General features: G+C 46.8%; 1 protein-coding gene across 1 annotated transcript in view; it reads right to left on the bottom strand.

Annotated features, from left to right (window-relative positions):
- Positions 1 to 21725, bottom strand: part of sync (syncoilin, intermediate filament protein) — a 66970-nt gene that overhangs the window by 18508 nt on the left and 26737 nt on the right. The window contains exon 2 of the mRNA XM_080211480.1: positions 12660 to 13433. Coding sequence (XP_080067606.1) covers positions 12660 to 13433 — 774 coding nt within the window. The remainder of the gene's footprint in view (positions 1 to 12659; positions 13434 to 21725) is intronic.

Below are 21725 nucleotides of genomic sequence, written 5' to 3'. Positions count from 1 at the left end.
GGCTCCTTGATGCCATGCTTGGTCGAATGCAGACTTGATGTCAAGGTCTGTCACTCTCACCTCACCTCTGGAATTCAGCTCTTTTGTCCATGTTTAAGCTTACAAAAGGTTCAGAGAGCTAGGTAATGTTAGAGATCTAGAAGAGTATACGGCTAATAGGAAAGATCTTAAGAAGGAAATTAGGAGAGCCAGAAGGGGTCATGAGAAGGCCTTGGCAGGCAGGATTAAGGACAACCCCAAGGCATTCTACAAGTATGTGAAGAGCAAGAGGATAAGACGTGAAAGAATAGGACCTATCAAGTGTGACGGTGGGAAAGTTTGTATGGAACCAGAAGAAATAGCAGTGGTATTTAGTGAATACTTTACTTCAGTATTCACTATGGAAAAGGATCTTGGTGGGTGTAGTGCAGACTTGCAGCGGACTGAAAAGCTTGAGCATGTAGATATTAAGAAAGAGGATGTGTTGGAGCTTTTGAAAAGCATCAAGTTAGATAAGTCGCCGGGACCAGATGGGATGTACCCCAGGTCACTGTGGGAGGCGAGGGAAGAGATTGCTGAGCCTCTGGCAATGATCTTTGCATCGTCAATGGAGACGGGAGAGGTTCTGGAGGATTGCAGATGTTGTTCCTTTATTCAAGAAAGGGAGTAGAGATAACCCTGGAAATTATAGACCAGTGAGTCTAACCTCAGTTATTGGTAGGTTGATGGAGAAGATCCTGAGAGGCAGGATTTATGAACATTTGGAGAGGTATAATATGATTAATAGCCAGCATGGCTTTGTCAAAGGCAGATCGTGCCTTAAGAGCCTGATTGAATTTTTTGAGGATGTGACTAAACACATTGATGAAGGAAGCGCAGTAGATGTAATATATATGGACTTCAACAAGGCATTTGATAAGGTGCCCCATGTAAGGCTTATTGAGAAAGTGAGGGGCCATGGGATCCAAGGGGACATTGCATTGTGGATCCAGAACTGGCTTGCCCACAGAAGGCAGAGAGTGGTTATAGATGGGCCATATTCTGCATGGAGGTCGGTCACCAGTGGAGTGCCCCAGGGATCTGTTCTGGGGCCCTTGCTGTTTGTGATTTTTACAAATGACCTGGATGAGGAAATGGAGGGATGGGTTGGTAAGTTTGCTGATGACACAAAGGTTGGAGGTGTTGTGGATAGTGTGGAGGGATGTCAGAAGTTGCAGTGAGACATAGATAGGATGCAAGACTGGGCGGAGAAGTGGCAGATGGACTTCCAACCAGATAAATGTGAAGTGGTTCATTTTGGCAGGTCAAATAGGATGGCAGAATATATTAATGGCAGGACTCTTGGCAGTGTGGAAGACCAGAAGGATCTTGGGGTCTGAGGTCATAGGATGCTCAAATCAGCTTCACAGGTTGAGGATGTGGTTAAGAAAGCGAATGGTGTACTGGCCTTCATCAATCGAGGAACTGAGTTTAGGAATCGGGAGGTAATGCTGCAGCTGTATTAGACCTGGTCAGACCCCACTTGGAGTACTGTGCTCAGTTCTGGTCGCCTCATTACAGGAAGGATGTGGAAGCTATTGAGAGGGTACAGAGGAGATTTACAAGGATGTTGCCCGGATTGGGGAGCTGCCTTATGAGACAGATTGAAGGAGCTCGGCCTTTTCTCCTTGGAGAGACGAAGGATGAGAGGTGACCTGATAGAGGTGTATAAGATGTTGAGAGGTATTGATCGAGTGGATAGTCAGAGGCTTTTTCCCAGGGCTGAAACAGTTGCCACAAGAGGACACGGGTTTAAGGTGCTGGGGAGTAGGTACAGAGGAGATGTCAGGGGTAAGCTTTTCACTCAGAGGGTGGTGAGTGAGTGGAATCGGCTGCCGTCAGTGGTGGTGGTGGAGGCGGATTCAATAGGGACTTCTGGATGAGTACATGGGATTTAGTAAGATAGAAGGTTATAGGTAAGCCTAATAGGTAGAGATATGATTGGTGCAACTTGTGGGCCAAAGGGCCTGTTTGTGCTGTAGTTTTTCTATGTTTGAACCAAGGCTGGAATGAGGTCAGGAGCTGAGTGACCCCCTGGAGAAACCCAAACTGGGTGTGACAGAGCAGGTTATTGCTGAGCGGGTGCTGGGGATTGCGCTGTCGATAACCCCTTCCATCACTGTACTGATGATTGAGAGTAGACTGATTGGGCTGTGATTGGCTGGGTTAGATTGGTCTGCCTTTTATGTGCGGGAAGTACCTGGACAATTTTCCACATTGCTGGGTAGATGCCAGTGTTTTAACAGAACTGAAATCGCTTGGCGAGGGGTACAGCAAATTCTGGAGCACAAAACTTATTTTCTACTTCTCTCTGTGTCATTGATATTCAGAAACATAGAAGTTAGAAGAAGGATGAGGCCATTCAGCCCTTTGAGCCTACCCCACCAATCGTTTTGTTAATGGCTGATCATTGAATTCAATCTCCTGACCCCCCTCCTCCCCCTATCCCTGTCGCCCCACAAACTATATCTCATTTCTTCTTGAAATCACACAATGTTTTGGCCTCAGCTACTTTCTGTGGGAGTGAAGTCCACACATTCCCCATCCTCTGGGTGAAGAAATTTCTCTCATTTCAGAGTTAAAAGGTTTCCTGTGGCCATTTGGGCCAAAAAAAGGTTATTTCTAAAGCACTCTGGGTCAATGGGGCAAGAACTAAAACGAGAGGCTGTGACCCAGACGGGTGAATACACAGGAGGTGGGTCACCTCCAGGACAGAAGGGACTTTCTGGTCAAACTGGGTTGTTTACCAGACATGGGGGTGCCGTAACTCCTTATCTGGGAGGGAGGTGTGAACCCTATGTGCCCCCACCCCCTGCAGACATGGCAGTTGGGGACACACCCAGAGATTGGTGTGGCAGCACCTGATTGGACTTTATCGATCAGGGTGATCAAGTCCTGATCAATTGATTGGTAATGGCCAAAAGGAGCGGGAAACCCAATGGGGAATAAAGGGTGCTGCACAACCAAGAATCTCTCTCTCTCTCTCTGACCCCACAAATGAGCTGCAACACCCGTGACCATCGCCAGCGATGACTAGTGTGAGGAGAGCCACCACACCTGAGAAGGAGGGAAGACCAAACTCTGCAGAGGACGATCGAGACCAACACACAGATAAAGGCCAATATCTGCTTGGGTTCTGGCCAGTCACACAAAGTTAAGTCAAGGTCTTGTATTGGACTTGAATTCTAGGAATATAAGAACATAAGAACATAAGAAATAGGAGCAGGAGTAGGCCATCCAGCCCTTCGAGCCTGCCCCGCCATTCAATAAGATCATGGCTGATCTGAAGTGGATCAGTTCCACTTTCCCGCTCTCTCCCCATAACCCTTAATTCCCCTGTCTATCAGAAACCTATCTACCCGTGACTTAAATATATTTAGCGAGGCAGCCTCCACCACTTCAACGGGCAGAGAATTCCAGAGATTCACCACCCTTTGAGTGAAGAAGTTCCTCCTCAACTCCGTTCTAAACCGCCTCCCCTTTATCTTGAGGCTGTGCCCCCTAGTCCTACTGTCTTTTTTGAGCGGGAAGAGTCTCTCCACCTCTATCCTATCCATCCCATTCATCATCTTATACGTCTCAATGAGATCTCCCCTCATTCTTCTAAACTCCAACGAGTACAAGCCTAGTTTATTCAGCCTCTCCTCATAGCTCAACCCCCTCAACTCTGGTATCAGCCTAGTAAACCTCCTCTGCACTCCCTCCAAGGCCAAAATACCCTTGTGCAAGTGCGGCGCCCAAAACTGCACACAGTACTCCAGCTGCGGCCTCACCAATGCCCTATACAGCTGCAGCAAAACCTCCCTACTTTTATATTCAATCCCCCTCGCTATGAAGGCCAGCATCCCATTCGCCTTCCTGACCACCTGCTGCACCTGCAGGCTGGGTTTTTGCGACTCATGCACAAGGACCCCGAGGTCCCTCTGCACCGTTGCCTGCTGCAGTTTTTCGCCCTTTAAATAATAATCCCTCCTACTATTATTCCTGCCAAAGTGGATAACTTCACACTTGCTAACATTATACTCCATCTGCCAGGTCCTCGCCCACTCGCTCATCCTATCCAGGTCCCTCTGCAGACTTTCCACACCCTCCGCACAATTTGCCTTTCCCCCAATCTTGGTGTCATCAGCAAATTTCGACATCCTACACTCGGTTCCCTCCTCCAGATCATCTATATAAATGGTAAATAGCTGAGGCCCCAGCACCGATCCCTGGGGCACTCCACTAGTCACCAACCGCCAATCCGAATAGCACCCACTTACCCTCACTCTCTGCCTCCTAGTTGACAGCCAATCCCCTATCCACACTAACACCCTACCCCCAACTCCATGCCCCCTGACTTTCTGTAACAACCTTTTGTGCGGCACCTTATCAAACGCCTTCTGAAAAATTGAGAAACACCACATCCACCAGTTCCCCTCTGTCTACCGCACTAGACACATCCTCATAGAATTCCAATAAATTTGTCAGACACGACTTCCCCTTAATGTATCTGTGCTGCGTCTGCTCTATCAAACAATTCTTCGCAAGGTGCCTCGCTATTTCCTCTTTGAAGACGGAGTCAAGCATTTTTCCTACAACAGACATTAAACTAACTGGCCTATAATTCCCTCTCCTTTACCTCCTTCGTTATCCACGGCTGATTATTTCTCCCCCTACGATCCTTTTTAACCATCGGAATAAATTTCTGCTGAGCACCAGGAAAGATCTCCTTAAAGATCCTCCACTGTTCCTCAGCAGACCTACCTTCCAACACACTCCCCCAATCAACATTCGCCAATTCCTCTGTCATCCTATCGTACTCCCCTCTGTTCAAACAAAGGACACAGGTCTGGGATCCTATTTTCTCATCCTCCATCTCCACCATACAATGATCACTCTTCCCAAGAGGATCCTTCACCACAAGGTCCCTAATTCTACCTGCCTCGTTACATAACACCAGATCTAAGATAGCTCGCTCCCTCGTCGGCTCCAACACACACTGTTCGCGGAAACTATCCCGGCAGCATTCCAAGAACTCCTCCTCAAGCCCACCACGTCTAACATGGGTCGACCAATCAATATGTAGATTGAAATCCCCCATAACTATCGCCGTTCCATTCCTGCACGCCGCACTTATTTGCGTGTTAACAGCCCGCCCCACCTCCAGATCATTATTTGGGGGCCTATAGATGACACCCACCAGCGTCTTCCTCCCTTTGCTGCTCCTAATCTCCACCCACAACGATTCCACCCTCTGCTCCTTGGCTCCAATATCATCCCTTGCTACCACCCTGATGCTATCCTTAATCAGCAGAGCTACGCACAACCCCCCTTTTCCTCCCGCCTATCCTTCCTAAACACTTGATACCCCTGGACATTCAGCTCCCAGTCCCTGTCACCTTGCAGCCACGTCTCTGTAATGGCCACCAGATCGTATCCATTTGTGTCGATCTGCGCCACCAGCTCATCCACTTTATTCCGAATGCTTCGTGCATTCAGATAAAGCGCTTTCATCCCAGCCTTCACCTGGACCCTATTTGAAGGAATGCTACCAACCATACTAACGCCCCCTACTCCCTCTATTACTGGGACATCCTTGGCCTCTTCCTGTGCCTGTATCCTCTCTTTTACTTTAGACCCTAGGATGTGTCTAGGGCAGTGGATAGAGGAGAGCCGGTGGATGTGGTCTTTCTTGATTTTCAGAAGGCGTTTGACAAGGTACCTCACAAGAGGTTATTGCAGAAGGTCAGGGGACATGGAGTTGGGGGTAGGGTGTTAGCGTGGATAGAGGATTGGTTGTCAAATAGGAGGCAGAGAGTGGGGGTCAACGGGTGCTATTCGGATTGGCGGATGGTGACTAGTGGGGTGCCCCAGGGGTCGGTGCTGGGGCCTCAGCTATTTACCATTTATATAGATGATCTGGAGGAGGGAACCGAGTGTAGGGTGTCGAAATTTGCTGATGACACCAAGATTGGTGGAACGGCAAATTGTGCGGAGGGTGTGGAGAGTCTGCAGAAGGATCTAGATAGGCTGGGCGAATGGGCCAGGAACTGGCAAATGGAATTTAATGTTGGCAAGTGCGAGGTGGTCCACTTTGGTAGGAATAATGGTAGGAAGGATTATTACTTACGTGGAGAAAAACTGCAGCAGGCGACGGTGCAGAGGGACCTCGGGGTCCTTGTGCATGAGTCGCAAAAACCCAGCCTGCAGGTGCAGCAGGTGGTCAGGAAGGCGAATGGGATGCTGGCCTTCATAGCGAGGGGGATTGAATATAAAAGTAGGGAGGTCTTGCTGCGGCTGTATAGGGCATTGGTGAGGCCGCAGCTGGAGTACTGTGTGCAGTTTTGGGCGCCGTACTTACGCAAGGATATTTTGGCCTTGGAGGGAGTGCAGAGGAGGTTTACTAGGCTGATGCTGGAGTTGAGGGGGTTGAGCTATGAGGAGAGGCTGAATAAACTAGGCTTGTACTCGTTAGAGTTTAGAAGAATGAGGGGAGATCTCATTGAGACGTATAAGATGATGAATGGGATGGATAGGATAGAGGTGGAGAGACTCTTCCCGCTCAGAAAGGACAGTAGGACTAGGGGGCACAGCCTCAGGATAAAGGGGGGGCGGTTTAGAACGGAGTTGAGGAAGAACTTCTTCACTCAAAGGGTGGTGAATCTCTGGAATTCTCTGCCCGTTGAAGTGGTGGAGGCTGCCTCGCTAAATATTTTTAGGACGCGGGTTGATGGGTTTTTGATAAGCGAGGGGATTAAGGGTTATGGGGAGAGGGCGGGAATGTGGAACTGATCCACTTCAGATCAGCCATGATCTTACTGAATGGCGGGGCAGGCTCGAAGGGCTAGATGGCCTACTCCTGCTCCTATTTCTTATGTTCTTATGTTCTTATTTCACCTACCCTCGCACCCTCCCCCCCCCCCAATTAGTTTAAAGCCCTGTCTACAGTCCTATTTACGCGATTCGCCAGGACTCTGGTCCCAGCACGGTTCAGACCAACCCCATCCCACCTGAACAGGTCCCACCTACCCCAATACTGGTGCCAATGCCCCATAAATTCAAACCCATTCCTCCCACACCAATCCCTGAGCCACCCATTCAACTCTTTAATCTTATCTACCCTACGCCCATCTGCACTCGGTTCAGGCAGTAATCCAGAGATAACCACCTTGTCGGTTCTGCTTTTTAATTCCATTCCCAGCTTTTCATACTCCCTCCCCAGATCCTCAGTCCGCATTTTGCCTACGTCGTTGGCACCCACATGTACCACAACGACCGGATTCTCACCCTCCCACTCCAGGTTCCTCTGCAGCCCAGATGAGACATCCCGGACCCGAGCACCAGGCAGACAACACACCCTTCTGTGGACTTTGTCATTGTGACAAAAGACAGTGTCTATACCCCTAACCACACTATCCCCAATTACCACTACATTCCTCTTTACTTCTTCCTCTTTGTCCTGTGTCTGCATCACTGTACTGTGGGCCGTTTGCTCATCAACCTCACAGCCCTCGTTCTTGTCCACACTGGGAGCAAGAACCTCAAACCTGTTGTGCAGATTGAGAGGCTGAGGCATTTGGGTCCCCCCCTCCTTCCTCCCCTCCCCACCCTCCTCCCTCCCCTCCCCACCCTCCTTCCTCCTCTCCCCACCCTCCTTCCTCCCCTCCCCACCCTCCTTCCTCCCCTCCCCACCCTCCTTCCTCCTCTCCCCACCCTCCTTCCTCCCCTCCCCACCCTCCTTCCTCCCCTTCCCACCCTCCTTCCTCCCCTCCCCACCCTCCTCCCTCCCCTCCCCACCCTCCTCCCTCCTCTCCCCACCCTCCTCCCTCCCCTCCCCACCCTCCTTCCTCCCCTCCCCACCCTCCTTTCTCCTCTCCCCACCCTCCTCCCTCCTCTCCCCACCCTCCTCCCTCCCCTCCCCACCCTCCTTCCTCCCACCCTTCCTCCCCCCAGCAGCACCCTCTTGTTCCTGACCCTTAGAGTGAGCCAGTCTAGGGGGGGTGGATGTCTCTACCACCCCATTATCTTTGGTACCCTCCCTCCCCCTGATGAGCCTCAGCGTCTGAAGCTCAGAGGCCAGCTTATCGACTTTGAGCTGGAGCTCCTCCAGCAGCCAACACTTACTGCAGACATGGTCACTGGGAAGGACCTTGGGGTCCACCAGCTCCCACATCATACAGAAACAGCACATCACATGCCCCTCCATTATTGTCCCTTAGTAATTACTGATCACAGTTAACAAGTCAAACTTACCTGGCCCTTTTCTCCCAAGCCCTTTGATCCTAAGCCCTTACAGCTCACTCTGCTTCCCTCTCACTCCGCTAGGACTTTCTGTAAGAATATAGAACATAGAAGAACTACAGCACAATCAGGCCCTTCGGCCCACAAGTTGTGCTAAACATATCCATACCTGCTAAGCTTATCTATAACCCTCTATCTTACTAAGTTCCATGTACTTATCCAAAAGTCTCTTAAAAGACCCTATCGAATCCACCTCCACCACTACCACTGATTCCACTCACCCATCACCCTCTGAGTGAAAAACTTACCCCTGACATCTCCTCTGTACCTGCTCCCCAGCACCTTAAACCTGTGTCCTCTTAACTAAGATTAAGTTATTGTTGGTTGGGTGGGTGATTATTGATTGTGTGTCGTAAATAAATATTGATTGGACTAACCAGATATCTACTTGCAGCTTTTTGTCCACTGTATAAGAGTTAAAACAGACTGTGCAGCAGGCACAACAATCCCTTATCCTCAAACTATGACCCTAGATCTGGACTCCCCCACCATTGGGAACATTCTTTCTGACAGATCAGCCATGATCTTATTGAATGGCGGGGCAGGCTCGAAGGGCTAGATGGCCTACTCCTGCTCCTATTTCTTATGTTCTTATGTTCTTATGAATCTACCCTGTCTAATCCTGTTAGAATTTTATAAATTTCTATGAAATCCTCTCTCATTCCTCTAGACTCCAGTGAATATAATTCTAACTGACTTATTCTCTCCTTATATGACAGACCTGCCATCCCAGGAATCAGCCTAGTAAACCTTTGCTGTACTCCCTCTATGGCAAAGACACCCTTCCTTGGATAAGGACACCAAAAAATAAATAATTTATAAATGCTCCAGATGTGACCTCAACAATACCCTGTACAATTGCAGCAAAACATCCCTACCCGAATATTCAAATCCTCTCGTTATGAAGGCCAACGTACATTTGCCACCTTTACTCCTCCTGTACTTGCGCGCTTACTTTCAGTGACTGATGCATGAGAACTCCAAGGTCTCGCTGAGTATCCGCCTCTCTCAATTCACACCCATTCCAGTAATAAATTATCTTCCTATTATTGCTACCCAAGTGGATAACCTCACATTTATCCACATTGTGCTGCATCTGCCATGCAGATACCCACACACTCAGCCTGTCCAAATCACACTGAATCATCTCTGCATCCTCCTCACAGCTCACCCTCCCACCCAACTCTGTATCACCTGCACATTTGGAGATAATACATTCAGTTCCCTCTTCCAAATCATTCATATATAATGTGAACAGTTGGGGTCCCAGCACAGATCCCTGAAGGACTTCACTAGTCACTGACAGCCAATCAGAAAAAGACCCATTTATGCCCACTCTTTGCTTCTAACTGCTAACCAGCTTTCTATCCATCTCAAGACATTACCTGTAATCCCGTGTGCTTTAACTTTACACAGTAGTCTGTTATGTGAGACCTTGTTGAAAGCCTTCTGAAAGTTTAAATGAACCAAATCTATTGGTTCTCCTTGGTCAACTGTACTGGTTACATCCTCACAAAATTCCAATAACTTTGTCAAGCATGATTTCCCTGCTGTAAATCCGTGCTGACTGTGTCTGATTATCCCACTGCCTTCCAAATGCTGAGTTATGAAATCCTCGATAATGGACTCCAGCAACTTTCCCAGTACTGACGTTAGGCTCACTGCCCTACAGTTCTCCGCTTTCTCGCTACCTCCCTTTTTGAATAGTGAGCTTACATTAACTCCAATCAGGAGGAACCAGTCCAGAGTCCAAACAATTTTAAAAAATGACTGGAGAAAGATAGAAGCTAGAAGCAGGAGTAGGCCATTTGGCCTGTGGAAGTTACAATGTTCAGATTTTAAAAATCACACCTTTTCTGTAACAGCTTGTAAGAATGTTCCAATTACAGACCTTCAACAGAGCTTATCTGCTTCCGATTGGGCCACCAATTTCTGTTTTGTCACCTTCACCAGAGAACATAAGAACATAAGAACATAAGAACATAAGAAATAGGAGCAGGAGTAGGCCATCTAGCCCTTCGAGCCTGCCCCGCCATTCAATAAGATCATGGCTGATCTGTCGTGGCTCAGTTCCACTTTCCCACCCTCTCCCCATAACCCTTAATCCCCTCTCTTATCAAAAACCCATCAACCCGCGTCTTAAAAAATTTAGCGAGGCAGCCTCCACCACTTCAACGGGCAGAGAATTCCAGAGATTCACCACCCTTTGAGTGAAGAAGTTCCTCCTCAACTCCATTCTAAACCGCCCCCCCTTTATCTTGAGGCTGTGCCCCCTAGTCCTACTGTCCTTTCTGAGCGGGAAGAGCCTCTCCACCTCTATCCTATCCATCCCATTCATCATCTTATACGTCTCAATGAGATCTCCCCTCATTCTTCTAAACTCTAACGAGTACAAGCCTAGTTTATTCAGCCTCTCCTCATAGCTCAACCCCCTCAACTCCGGTATCAGCCTAGTAAACCTCCTCTGCACTCCCTCCAAGGCCAAAATATCCTTGCGTAAGTACGGCGCCCAAAACTGCACACAGTACTCCAGCTGCGGCCTCACCAATGCCCTATACAGCCGCAGCAAGACCTCCCTACTTTTATATTCAATCCCCCTCGCTATGAAGGCCAGCATCCCATTCGCCTTCCTGACCACCTGCTGCACCTGCAAGCTGGGTTTTTGCGACTCATGCACAAGGACCCCGAGGTCCCTCTGCACCATCGCCTGCTGCAGTTTTTCTCCACGTAAGTAATAATCCTTCCTACCATTATTCCTACCAAAGTGGACCACCTCGCACTTGCCAACATTAAATTCCATTTGCCATTTCCTGGCCCATTCGCCCAGCCTATCTAGATCCTTCTGCAGACTCTCCACACCCTCCGCACAATTTGCCGTTCCACCAATCTTGGTGTCATCAGCAAATTTTGACACCATACACTCGGTTCCCTCCTCCAGATCATCTATATAAATGGTAAATAGCTGAGGCCCCAGCACCGACCCCTGGGGCACCCCACTAGTCACCATCCGCCAATCCGAATAGCACCTATTGACCCCCACTCTCTGCCTCCTATTTGACAACCAATCCTCTATCCACGCTAACACCCTACCCCCAACTCCATGTCCCCTGACCTTCTGCAATAACCTCTTGTGAGGTACCTTGTCAAACACCTTCTGAAAATCAAGAAAGACCACATCCACCGGCTCTCCTCTATCCACCGCCCTAGACACATCCTCATAGAACTCCAGTAAATTTGTCAGACACAACTTCCCCTTAACGAAACCGTGCTGCGTCTGCTCTATCAAACAATTCTCCTCAAGATGCCTCGCTATTTCCTCCTTGATGACGGATTCTAACATTTTACCTACAACAGACGTTAAACTAACCGGCCTATAATTCCCCGCCTTTTGCCTGGCACCCTTCTTAAACAACGGCGTAACATTAGCCGTCAGAGGGTGAGCAAGTTCGGATTTTTCCATAACAAATACCAAAGGTGAGATATGGGGATATGCTATGCAAATAAAGGATTAGCAGGAGTCAATTTTTCTTCGAATGAGAAAGGGCGAAAAGCCAGGATTTAAATGGCAAATATGTGAAAAATCTCTTGTTCCTGATTTGCTGTAGTTGACTATAAATGCTGAGCTGTTTCTCTGTAAGCTCAGAACTGCTCCAGCCATTTCGATGGAGGGAAGGAAGTTCTCCCTGTGCACAAGAAATTAAAACCTGTGCATTGGATGCATGGTGTCTGCTCCTGTTTATATTAAGAGTTGACTAAGTGTGTCTAAGGTTGCTGCTACCCAAAGATCTCTGACAGGTCCTTTGAGCCTGCTCCGCCATTCATCTCGATCATGGCTGATCATCAAATTCAATATCCTGATCCCCCCTTCCCCCCAGATCACTTGATCCCTTTAGCTTCAAAAGTGATATCTAATTTCTTCTTGAAATCAGAGAACATTTTGGCCTCAACTACATCCTGTGATAGTGAATTCCAAACATTCACCACCCTCTGGGTGAAGAAATTTCTCCTCACCTCCAGAAAGTCCTGCAGGAGTTCATTCTATTGCCAGGGAGGTGGGAAGAGAGGGTGGAATCCTGTAGGAGGTAAATGTGGGTCTGTCTAATAGTTACACAGATGCTGGAAGTGGTTTTAATTCCTCTAAGTTTTTTCTGAGTCGCAAAATCTGAGGTTTCTGATTTAAATCTAATTTCCAAATGGGTCTCAGTGTGGGGCAAGAATCCAGAGGAAGTTTCACTTCCTGGGTAATTGTGTTGTAAACTGTATCTGGGCACACGTGGAGGGGGATTCCCTGGCGCATCTTTGAGGTATCCCCTAGTTAGGCTGCCATGGAGCTGGGAAATTCAGCTCTATCTCCTTACCTGATATTGCAGAATGTCCTCAGCCCATTTCCTCTGCATAAACTGTAACTGCTGTTCGAGGCGTTGCCTCTGGAGATTTAACCTTATCACCTCATCCTGCAGTGGTTGCAGCTGTTTAATGAAAGCTTTGATTTGCTGCTGTGTGAGTCGAAGTGTTTCACTTCTGCTCTTATTCCATTTTGTTAACTTTCCCAGTTTTGGCTCATAATACTTGTCCAGCCATTGCCAAGATTCTCCAGCAAAGTTCTGAAATTCTCTGTTTGCTTGGTGACTCTTTGATGAGGGTTGAATATTCTTTGTGTTTTTAATATTTTCCAGCTGATGGATTATTTGGTTTGTCTCCTTGTGATTTTTAAGTTGAGTTAATTCATCAGAAAGTACCTGAGCTTTGGATCTTAGAGCTTCCTGTTGTGCTGCAAGTTGAGGAAGGGTTTGTTTGGTGACGTGCAGTTTATATTTACAAGCCATCTGAGCTTTAATGATCTCAAACAGGTTTTGTTTGGTACTCGCTATTTCTTGCTTGAAGTTATCACATTCAATTTCTGTCTTTGATTTAGTAAGATAAAGCTTCAAGAGTTCTTCCCTCAGGCTTTCAATTTCTTTATGCATTGGTTCCTTCATGAAGACTAACTCTTTGATGAGATTCTCCCTTTCTTCCAGGAGCTCTTCCACACTTTGTATACATTCCTGGAAATGTTCTCCGACACCTTGCAATGAATCAACAATTCGAATGATCTCCATGGGAGGGTCCTCTTGAAATTCGCTCATTGTATCCTGGGATTAGAGAGATCTGAAATTATTTGCTGATGTTAATTCGAGTTTATACAATTAACAATGGAATAATAATTTGATAATAAAAGTATTTCATCCACAATGTACAACATTATTGAGTTTGATGGAAACAAGCGCAGTTTGTTTCCATCAAACTGGGGATATTCCCCAGAATACTGAGAGAGACAAGGAAGGAAATTGCTGGAGCTTTGAGAGAAATCTTTGTATCCTCACAGGCTACAGGGGAGGTCCCAGAGGATTGGAGAATAGCCAATGTTGTTTCTTTGTTTAAAAAGGGTTGCAAGAATAGTCCAGGTAATTACAGGCCGGTGAGCCTTACGTCAGTGGTAGGGAAATTATTGGAGAGGATTCTTCGAGACAGGATTTATTCCAACTTGGAAATAAATGGATGTATTAGAAAGAGACAATATGGTTTTGTGAAGGGGAGGACATGTCTCACAAACTTGATTGAGTTTCTTGAGGAAGTGATGAAGATGATTGACGAGGGTAGGGCAGTGGATGTTGTTTACATGGATTCAGTAAGGCCTTTGACAAGGTCCCTCATGGCAGACTGGTGCAGAAGGTGAAGTCACATGGGATCAGAGGTGAGCTGGCAAGGTGGATACAAAACTGGCTCAGTCACAGAGACAGAGGGTAGCAGTGGAAGGGTGTGTTTCTGAATGGAGGGCTGTGACAAGTGGTGTTCCTCAGGGATCAGTGCTGGGACCTTTGCTGTTTGTAATATATATAAATGATTTGGAGGAAAATGTAACTGGATTGATTAGTAAATTTGTGGACGACACAAAGGTTGGTGGATTTGTGGATAGTGATGAGGACCATCAGAGGATACAGCAGGATATAGAACCATAGAACGATAAAACATTCCAGCTCAGAAACAGGCCTTTTGGCCCTTCTTGTCTGTGCCGAACCATTTTTCTGCCTAGTTCCACTGACCTGCACCTGGACCATATCCCTCCACACCCCTCTCATCCATGTACCTGTCCAAATTTTTCTTAAATATTAAAAGTGACCCCTGCATTTACCACTTCATCTGGCAGCTCACCCTCCCACACTCCCACCACTCTCATTGTGAAGAAGCCCCTCCTAATATTCCCTTTAAACTTTCCCCCCTTCATCCTTAACCCATGCCCTCTGGTTTTTTTTCTCCCCTAGCCTCAGTGGAAAAAGCCTGCTTGCATTCACTCTATCTATACCCATCAAAATCTTATACATCTCTATCAAATCTCCCCTCATTCTTCTACACTCCAGGGAATAAAGTCCTAACCTATTCAATCTCTCTGTAACTCAGCTTCTCAAGTCCCGACAACATCCTTGGAGAATTGGGTGGAGAGATGGCAGATGGTGTCTAATCCGGACAAATGTGAGGTGATGCATTTCGGAAGGTCTAATACAGATAGGAAATATACAGTAAATGGCAGAACCCTTAAGAGTATTGATAGGCAGAGGGATCTGGGTGTACAGATACACAAGTCACTGAAAGTGGCAATGCAGGTGGAGAAGGTAGTCAAGAAGGCATACGGCATGCTTGTCTTCATCGGCCGGGGTATTGAGTTTAAAAATTGACAAGTCATGTTGCAGCTTTATAGAACCTTAGTTAGGCCACACTTGGAATATAGTGTTCAATTCGCCACACTACCAGAAAGATGTGGAGGCTTTGGAGAGGATACAGAAAAGATTTACCAGGATGTTGCCTGATATGGAGGGCATTAGCTATGAGGAGAGGTTGGAGAAACTTGGTTTGTTCTCACTGGAGCGACGGAGGTTGAGACGAGACCTGATAGAAGTCTACAAGATTATGAGAGGCACGGACAGAGTGGATAGTCAGAAGCTTTTTCCCAGGGTGGAAGAGTCAATTAATAGGATTAGGGTTAAGGTCAGGTGTGAGGGGCAAGGTTTAAAGGAGATGTACGAGGCAGATTTTTTATATAGAGTGTAGTGGGTGCCTGGAACTCGTTGCCAGGGGAGGTAGTGGAAGCAGATACGGTAGTGACTTTTAAGGGGCATCTTGATAAGTACATGAATAGGATGGGAATGGAGGGATACGGTCCCCGGAAGGAAAGGGAGTTTTAGTTCAGTTGGGCAGCCTGGTCGGTGCAGGCTTGGAGGGCCGAAGGGCCTGTTCCTGTGCTGTAATTTTCTTTGTTCATATTGAATTTAACACCTTGCATTTTTATGCATTAACAGGTCAGTAACAGGTCGGTGAATGGACTTTGTCTTCCATCCAATAGATTCTGCACTCTGAGGACAATGGACAAAAAACTCTCCATGCGTCCTTCTCCTGAATTAATCTCAGCCTCAAAACCCATCTCTTTAGTGACATTTTTAGTCATTCTCCCTAATATTTACTCCTTAATCACTGTATTCATTTTTGTTCATGTTTTGGAATGTTTTTCTACATTGGAGACTCTATAAACGTACGTTCTTGCTGTAGCTGCTGTTGTTTTTAAAATATGTTTCACACCCGTTTTCTGACAGAAGCAGGAAGGATAGAAAGCACCTTGTTTCCTAAATTACATTATATCGAAACTCAGGTTACAATGACTTTGTTATAGAGCATAGAACACTACAGCACAAACAGGCCCTTCGGCCCACAAGTTGTGCTGATCATATCCATACCTACCAGGCCTATCAATAACCCTCAATGCCATTAGATCCCATATACTCATCCAGAAGTCTCTTAAAAGACCCCAGTGAGTTCGCCTCCACCACCACTGATGGCAGCCGATTCCACTCACTCACCACCCTCTGAGTGAAAAACTTACCCCTGACATCTCCTCTGTACCTACTCCCCAGCACCTTAAATCTATGTCCTCTCGTAGCAATCATTTCAGCCCTGGGAAATAGCCTCCGGGAATCCACCCTATCTATTCCTCTCAACATTTCATAAACCTCTATCAGGTTGCCTCTCAACCTTCATCTCTCCAGGGAGAAGAGTCCCAGCTGCCTCAATCTATCTTCATAAGGCATGCCTCCCAATCCAGGCAACATCCTTATAAATCTCCTCTGCACCCTCTCAATAGCTTCTACATCCTTCCTGTAGTGAGGCGAGCAGAACTGAGCACACCGTTATAATGGTGAATGGTAAATTGATAAAATTTTGTATATATTTGTACTTGTTATGAGCTTAAACATATTTTTAATGAAACTTTTTAATTGGGAACTTTAATTGAAATTTATTTTTCTCATTTATTAGATTATCGAATTTAAACTTTATTCGATCTTTGGAGAAAAGAATGATTTGGATGAAAAAATTATGAAAATTAAAATGTTATTTGATTGTCTGAAGTCTCAGGTGGGAAATACAGCGATAAGTATAGATCATAGAACCAAAGAACCATAGCGAGGAATTCTTCCAAAAAATTCTAAATGTTGAATTCACATAAAAACTGGAGTGAATCTGGAGTTTCAGAATGAACCTCCCTCATTCTGTGCCCTGCAGAGAGCCTCAGCATCACTCACTCCCGCGGCTCTATTCCCGCTGGAGAGGCCGGCAGCATCGTGCTGAGTGTGCCATTGCGCATGTGCTGAGCTGTCAGTGCCACAATCAGTGCACGTGCAGTGGCCCCACACTGCCAGCCTACCAATCACTGGCCAGCCCCATGATCCCCACATTGCTGCTATGCACCCACCCCCCTGCCCCCCTCCCCACCCGCCAGGCCCAATTGTTGACCCCCGGATGTGCCCAGGCCAGCCTCGACTACCCTGCCCCCATTTTGCTCCCCCCCACCAACACTGATCTCCCGACCCCCCCACCCCCACCAATTCCCCCCCCTTTGCAGCCCTGAACCCCCAGCAAGCCCCCTCCATCCCAATGGCCAGTCCCGAAGACTGGCCTGCCTCCCTCTGCCACTTAGCCCAAATGGTGTGGAGATGCCGGTGATGGACTGGAATAAACACAGTAAGAAGTCTCACAACACCAGGTTCAAGTCCAATAGGTTTACTTGGTAGCGATGCTGTTGGACTTTAACCTGGTGTTATGGGACTTCTTATTCAGCCCAAATGCAGAGTGGCAGCGGGAACTCCCAACTGCAGTGAACGTCTGTTAGAGGCTCTGCCCCTTTAGTTTCCACCCCCTTGGCACTGCCCACTGCCTGATATCTGGTGGGCAGTGCCAAGATGCCTCCTGGGTATTGCCACTTTGCTCCTTGATCAGTGCCAGGGGGCCCAAGCCCAGGGACAGGCCCTGGCACTGACCCTCTGGGGGGGCTGTAATTGCACTCTTTCACTCAGTGGGGTTGGGACATGAGCCTCCCAAAAGTGGGGAGTTTTAGTAAATCCTACTGGAATGAAATACTCCTGGTGGGGGAGAGGGGGTGCAGAGAGGCTTGTGGACCTGGAACTTCAGTCCCCGGCCCGCCAATTATATGGTAAAGGTAATATATAAAGTATTAGCATAAATTATTCAGATCTGAGCTGATTCCGGTGTTGCAAATTCAGCTGCTGAAGACACGGGGAGGTAGAGGCACCTACAGGGAGCCCACAAAATGTCCTCAGCTAGAACTTCCCAGCCCCCAAAATCATCCCCGTTGAGTCATAGAGGTTTACAGCACGGAAACCGACCCTTACATAGAACATAGAACATAGAACACTACAGCACAAACGGACCCTTCCGCCCAACTTGTCCATGCTGTCCTTTGTTTACCACTGAGCTAGTCCCAATTGCCCACATTTGGCCCATATCGCTCTGTACCTATTGTACCCATCTGACCATCTAAATGCTTTTTAAAAGTCAAAATTGTACCCGCCTCTACTACGACCTCTGGCAGTTTGTTCCAGACACTCTCCACCCTCTGTGTGAAAAAATTGCCCCTCTGGACACTTTTGTATCTCTCCCCTCTCACCTTAAACCTATGCCCTCTAGTTTTAGACTCCCCTGCCTTTGGGAAAAGATATTGACTATCTAGCTGATCTGCGCCCCTTATTATTTTATAGACCTCTATAAGATCACCCCTCAGCTTCCTACACTCCAGAGAAAAAATTCCCAGTCTATCCAACCTCTCCTTATAACTCAATCCATCAAGTCCTGGTGGCATCCTAGTAAATCTTTTCTGCACTCTTCCTAGTTTAATAATATCCTTTCTATAACAGGGTGACCAGAACTGGACACAGTATTCCAAGCGTGGTCTTACGGGTGGCACGGTAGCACAGTGGTTAGCACTGCTGCTTCACAGCTCCAGGGTCCTGGGTTCGATTCTCAGCTCAGGTCACTGTCTGTGTGGAGTTTGCACATTCTCCTTGTGTCTGCATGGGTTTCCTCCGGGTGTTCCGGTTTCCTCCCACAGTCCAAAGATGTGCGGGTTAGGTTGATTGGCCATGCTAAGAAATTGTCCCTTAGTGTCCAGGGATGTGTAGGTTAGAGGGATTAGTGGGTATAATATGTAGGGATATGGGGGTAGGGCCTGAGTGGGATTGTGTTCAGTGCAGACTCGATGGGCCGAAGGGCCTCTTTCTGCACTGGAGGGTTCTATGATTACCATCAGTATTTACTGTTGAGAAAAGCATCAATGTTAGGGAACTTGGGAAAATAAATAGTGATGTCTTGTGGAGTGTACATATTACAGAGAAGGTGGTGCTGGAAGTCTTAAAGCGCATCAAGGTAGATAAATCCCTGGGATCTGATGAAATGTATCCCAGGATGTTGTTGGAGGCAAGGAAGGAAATTGCAGGTTCCCTAGTTGAGATATTTGAATCATCGATAGTCACAGGTGAGGTGCCTGAAGATTGGAGAGTGGTAAATGTTGGGCCTTTGTTTAAAAAGGGCTGTAGGGAAAAGCCTGGGAACTACAGGGCAGTGAGCCTCACATCTGTGGTGGGTAAATTGTTGGAAGGTACTTTGAGAGACAGGATCTACAGGCTTTTAGAGACACAAGGACTGATTAGGGACAGTCAGCATGGCTTTGTGAGTGGAAAATCATGTCTCACAAATTTGATTGAGTTTTTTGAAGGGGTAACTAAGAAGGTAGATGAGGGCAGTGCAGTTGATGTTGTCTACATGGACTTTAGCAAGGCCTTTAACAAGGACAACCGAATGGTAGGTTGTTGCATAAGGTAAAATCTCATGGGATCCAGGGGGAGATATCTAAATGGATACAAAATTGGCTTGACGACAGAAGACAGGGGGTTGTAGTAGATGGTTGTTTTTCAAACTGGAGGCCTGTGACCAGCGGTGTGCCTCAGGGATCAGTGCTGGGCCCACTGTTGTTTGTCATTTATATTAATGATTTGGATGAGAATATAGGGGGCATGGTTAGTAAGTTTGCAGATGACACCAAGATTGGTGGCATAGTGGACAGTGAAGAAAGTTATCTCCAATTGCAACGGGATCTTGATCAATTGGGCCAGTGGGCTGACGAATGGCGGATGGAGTTTAATTTAGATAAATGTGAGGTGATGCATTTTGATAGATTGAACCAGGGCAGGACTTACTCAGTTAATGGTAGGGCGTTGGGGAGAGTTACAGAACAAAGAGATCTCGGGGTGCAGGTTCATAGCTCCTTGAAAGTGGAGTCACAGGTGGACAGAGTGGTGAAGAAGGCATTCAGCATGCTTTGGTTTCATTGGTCAAAACATTGAGTACAGGAGTTGGGACGTCTTGTTGAAGTTGTACAAGACATTGGTAAGGCTGCAGTTGGAATACTGTGTACATTTCTGGTCACCCTATTATAGAAATAATAATAATAATTATTAAACTAGAAAGAGCACAGAAAAGATTTACTAGGATGCTACCGGGACTTGATGGATTGAGTTATAAGGAGAGGCTGGATAGACTGGGACTTTTTTCTCTGGAGCGTAGGAGGCCGAGGGGTGATCTTATAGAGGTCTATAAAATAATGAGGGGCACAGATCAGCTAGATAGTCAATATCTTTTCCCAATGGTAGGGGAGTCTAAAACTAGAGGGCAGAGGTTTAAGGTGAGAGGGGAGAGATACAAAAGGGTCCAGAGGGGCAATTTTTTCACACAGAGGGTGGTGAGTGTCTGGAACGAGCTGCCAGAGGTAGTAGTAGAGGCAGGTACAATTTTGTCTTTTAAAAAGTGTTTAGACGATTACATTGGTAAGAGGGGTATGGAGGGATATGGACCAAATGAAGGAACTGGGATTAGCTTACGGATTTAAAAAGAAAGGGTGGCATTGATAAGTTGGGCCAAAGGGCCTGTTTCCCTGCTGTAAAGCTCTATGATTCTCTCACTCTAATGTTTTGTACAACTTCAACGGACATCCCAACTCCTGTACTCAATGTTCTGACAATGAAACCAAACATGCCGAATGCTTTCTTCACCATTCTGACCTTCTCTGACTCCACTTTCAAGGAGTTATGAACCTAAACCCTCGATCTCTTTGTTCTGTAACTCTCCCCAATGCTCTACCATTAACTGAATAAGTCCTGTTCCAATTCAATCGACCAAAATGCATCACCTCACATTTATCTAAATTAAACTCCATCTGCCATTCATCAGCCCACTAGCCCAATTGATCAAGATCCCGTTACAATCGAGATAACCTTCCTCACTGTCTACTGCACCACCAATCTTGGTGTCATCTGCAAAGTTACTAACGATGCCTCCTAAGTTCTCATCCAAATCATTAATATAAATGACAAATAACAGAGAACCCAGCACTGATCCCTGAGGCACACCGCTGGTCACAGGCCTCCAGTTTGAAAAACAACCCTCTACAACCACTATCTATCTTCTTCATCAAGCCAATTTTGTATCCATTTGGTTTCCTCATCCTTTAACCTTATGCAACAACCTAGATCGTAGAGCCATGTGACCACCAAGATTTTAGGTTCAATTCTTTATCTGTGCAATTGTGTAGAGTGAACAGGACTGTGGAAATGACAGATTAGCGAGGATTTCTTTCAAGTACATGATGTCAAAGATTGAGATGTGGTTCCTTTCTCTCCACAGGGTGGAACTGATTCTTACTGAAACTAAATCACAGAAGGAAAGGATGAGATTTGAATAATGCCAAATAACCATTGGAACCGCATCCAGTGGGACTCTGGAAAGTTGACAGAGAAACTGGAAGAGGACATTGTCGAGATGCCTTCAGTTCTAGAATTCCCTTCTTCTCTGCCTCTCTACCTCACTTTTCTCCTTTCAGATACTCTTGAAAATCTATCTCTTTGAGCATGTTTTTATTCACCTGCTGTAATAAGCAGCCAGGTGTCAAAGTTTGTTTTTTAATACTCCTGTGAAGCACCGTGGGATATTTCACTGCATTCAAGGTGCTATATAAATGCAAGTTGTTGTTTTTAATCTGCGCTCGTTTG

This window comes from Carcharhinus amblyrhynchos, chromosome 24 (assembly GCF_965287045.1).
Source record: "Carcharhinus amblyrhynchos chromosome 24, sCarAmb.v2.hapA, whole genome shotgun sequence".
In the NCBI taxonomy this organism is placed as follows: Eukaryota; Metazoa; Chordata; class Chondrichthyes; order Carcharhiniformes; family Carcharhinidae; genus Carcharhinus; species Carcharhinus amblyrhynchos.
This window is presented reverse-complemented; position numbering and strand designations above follow the sequence as displayed.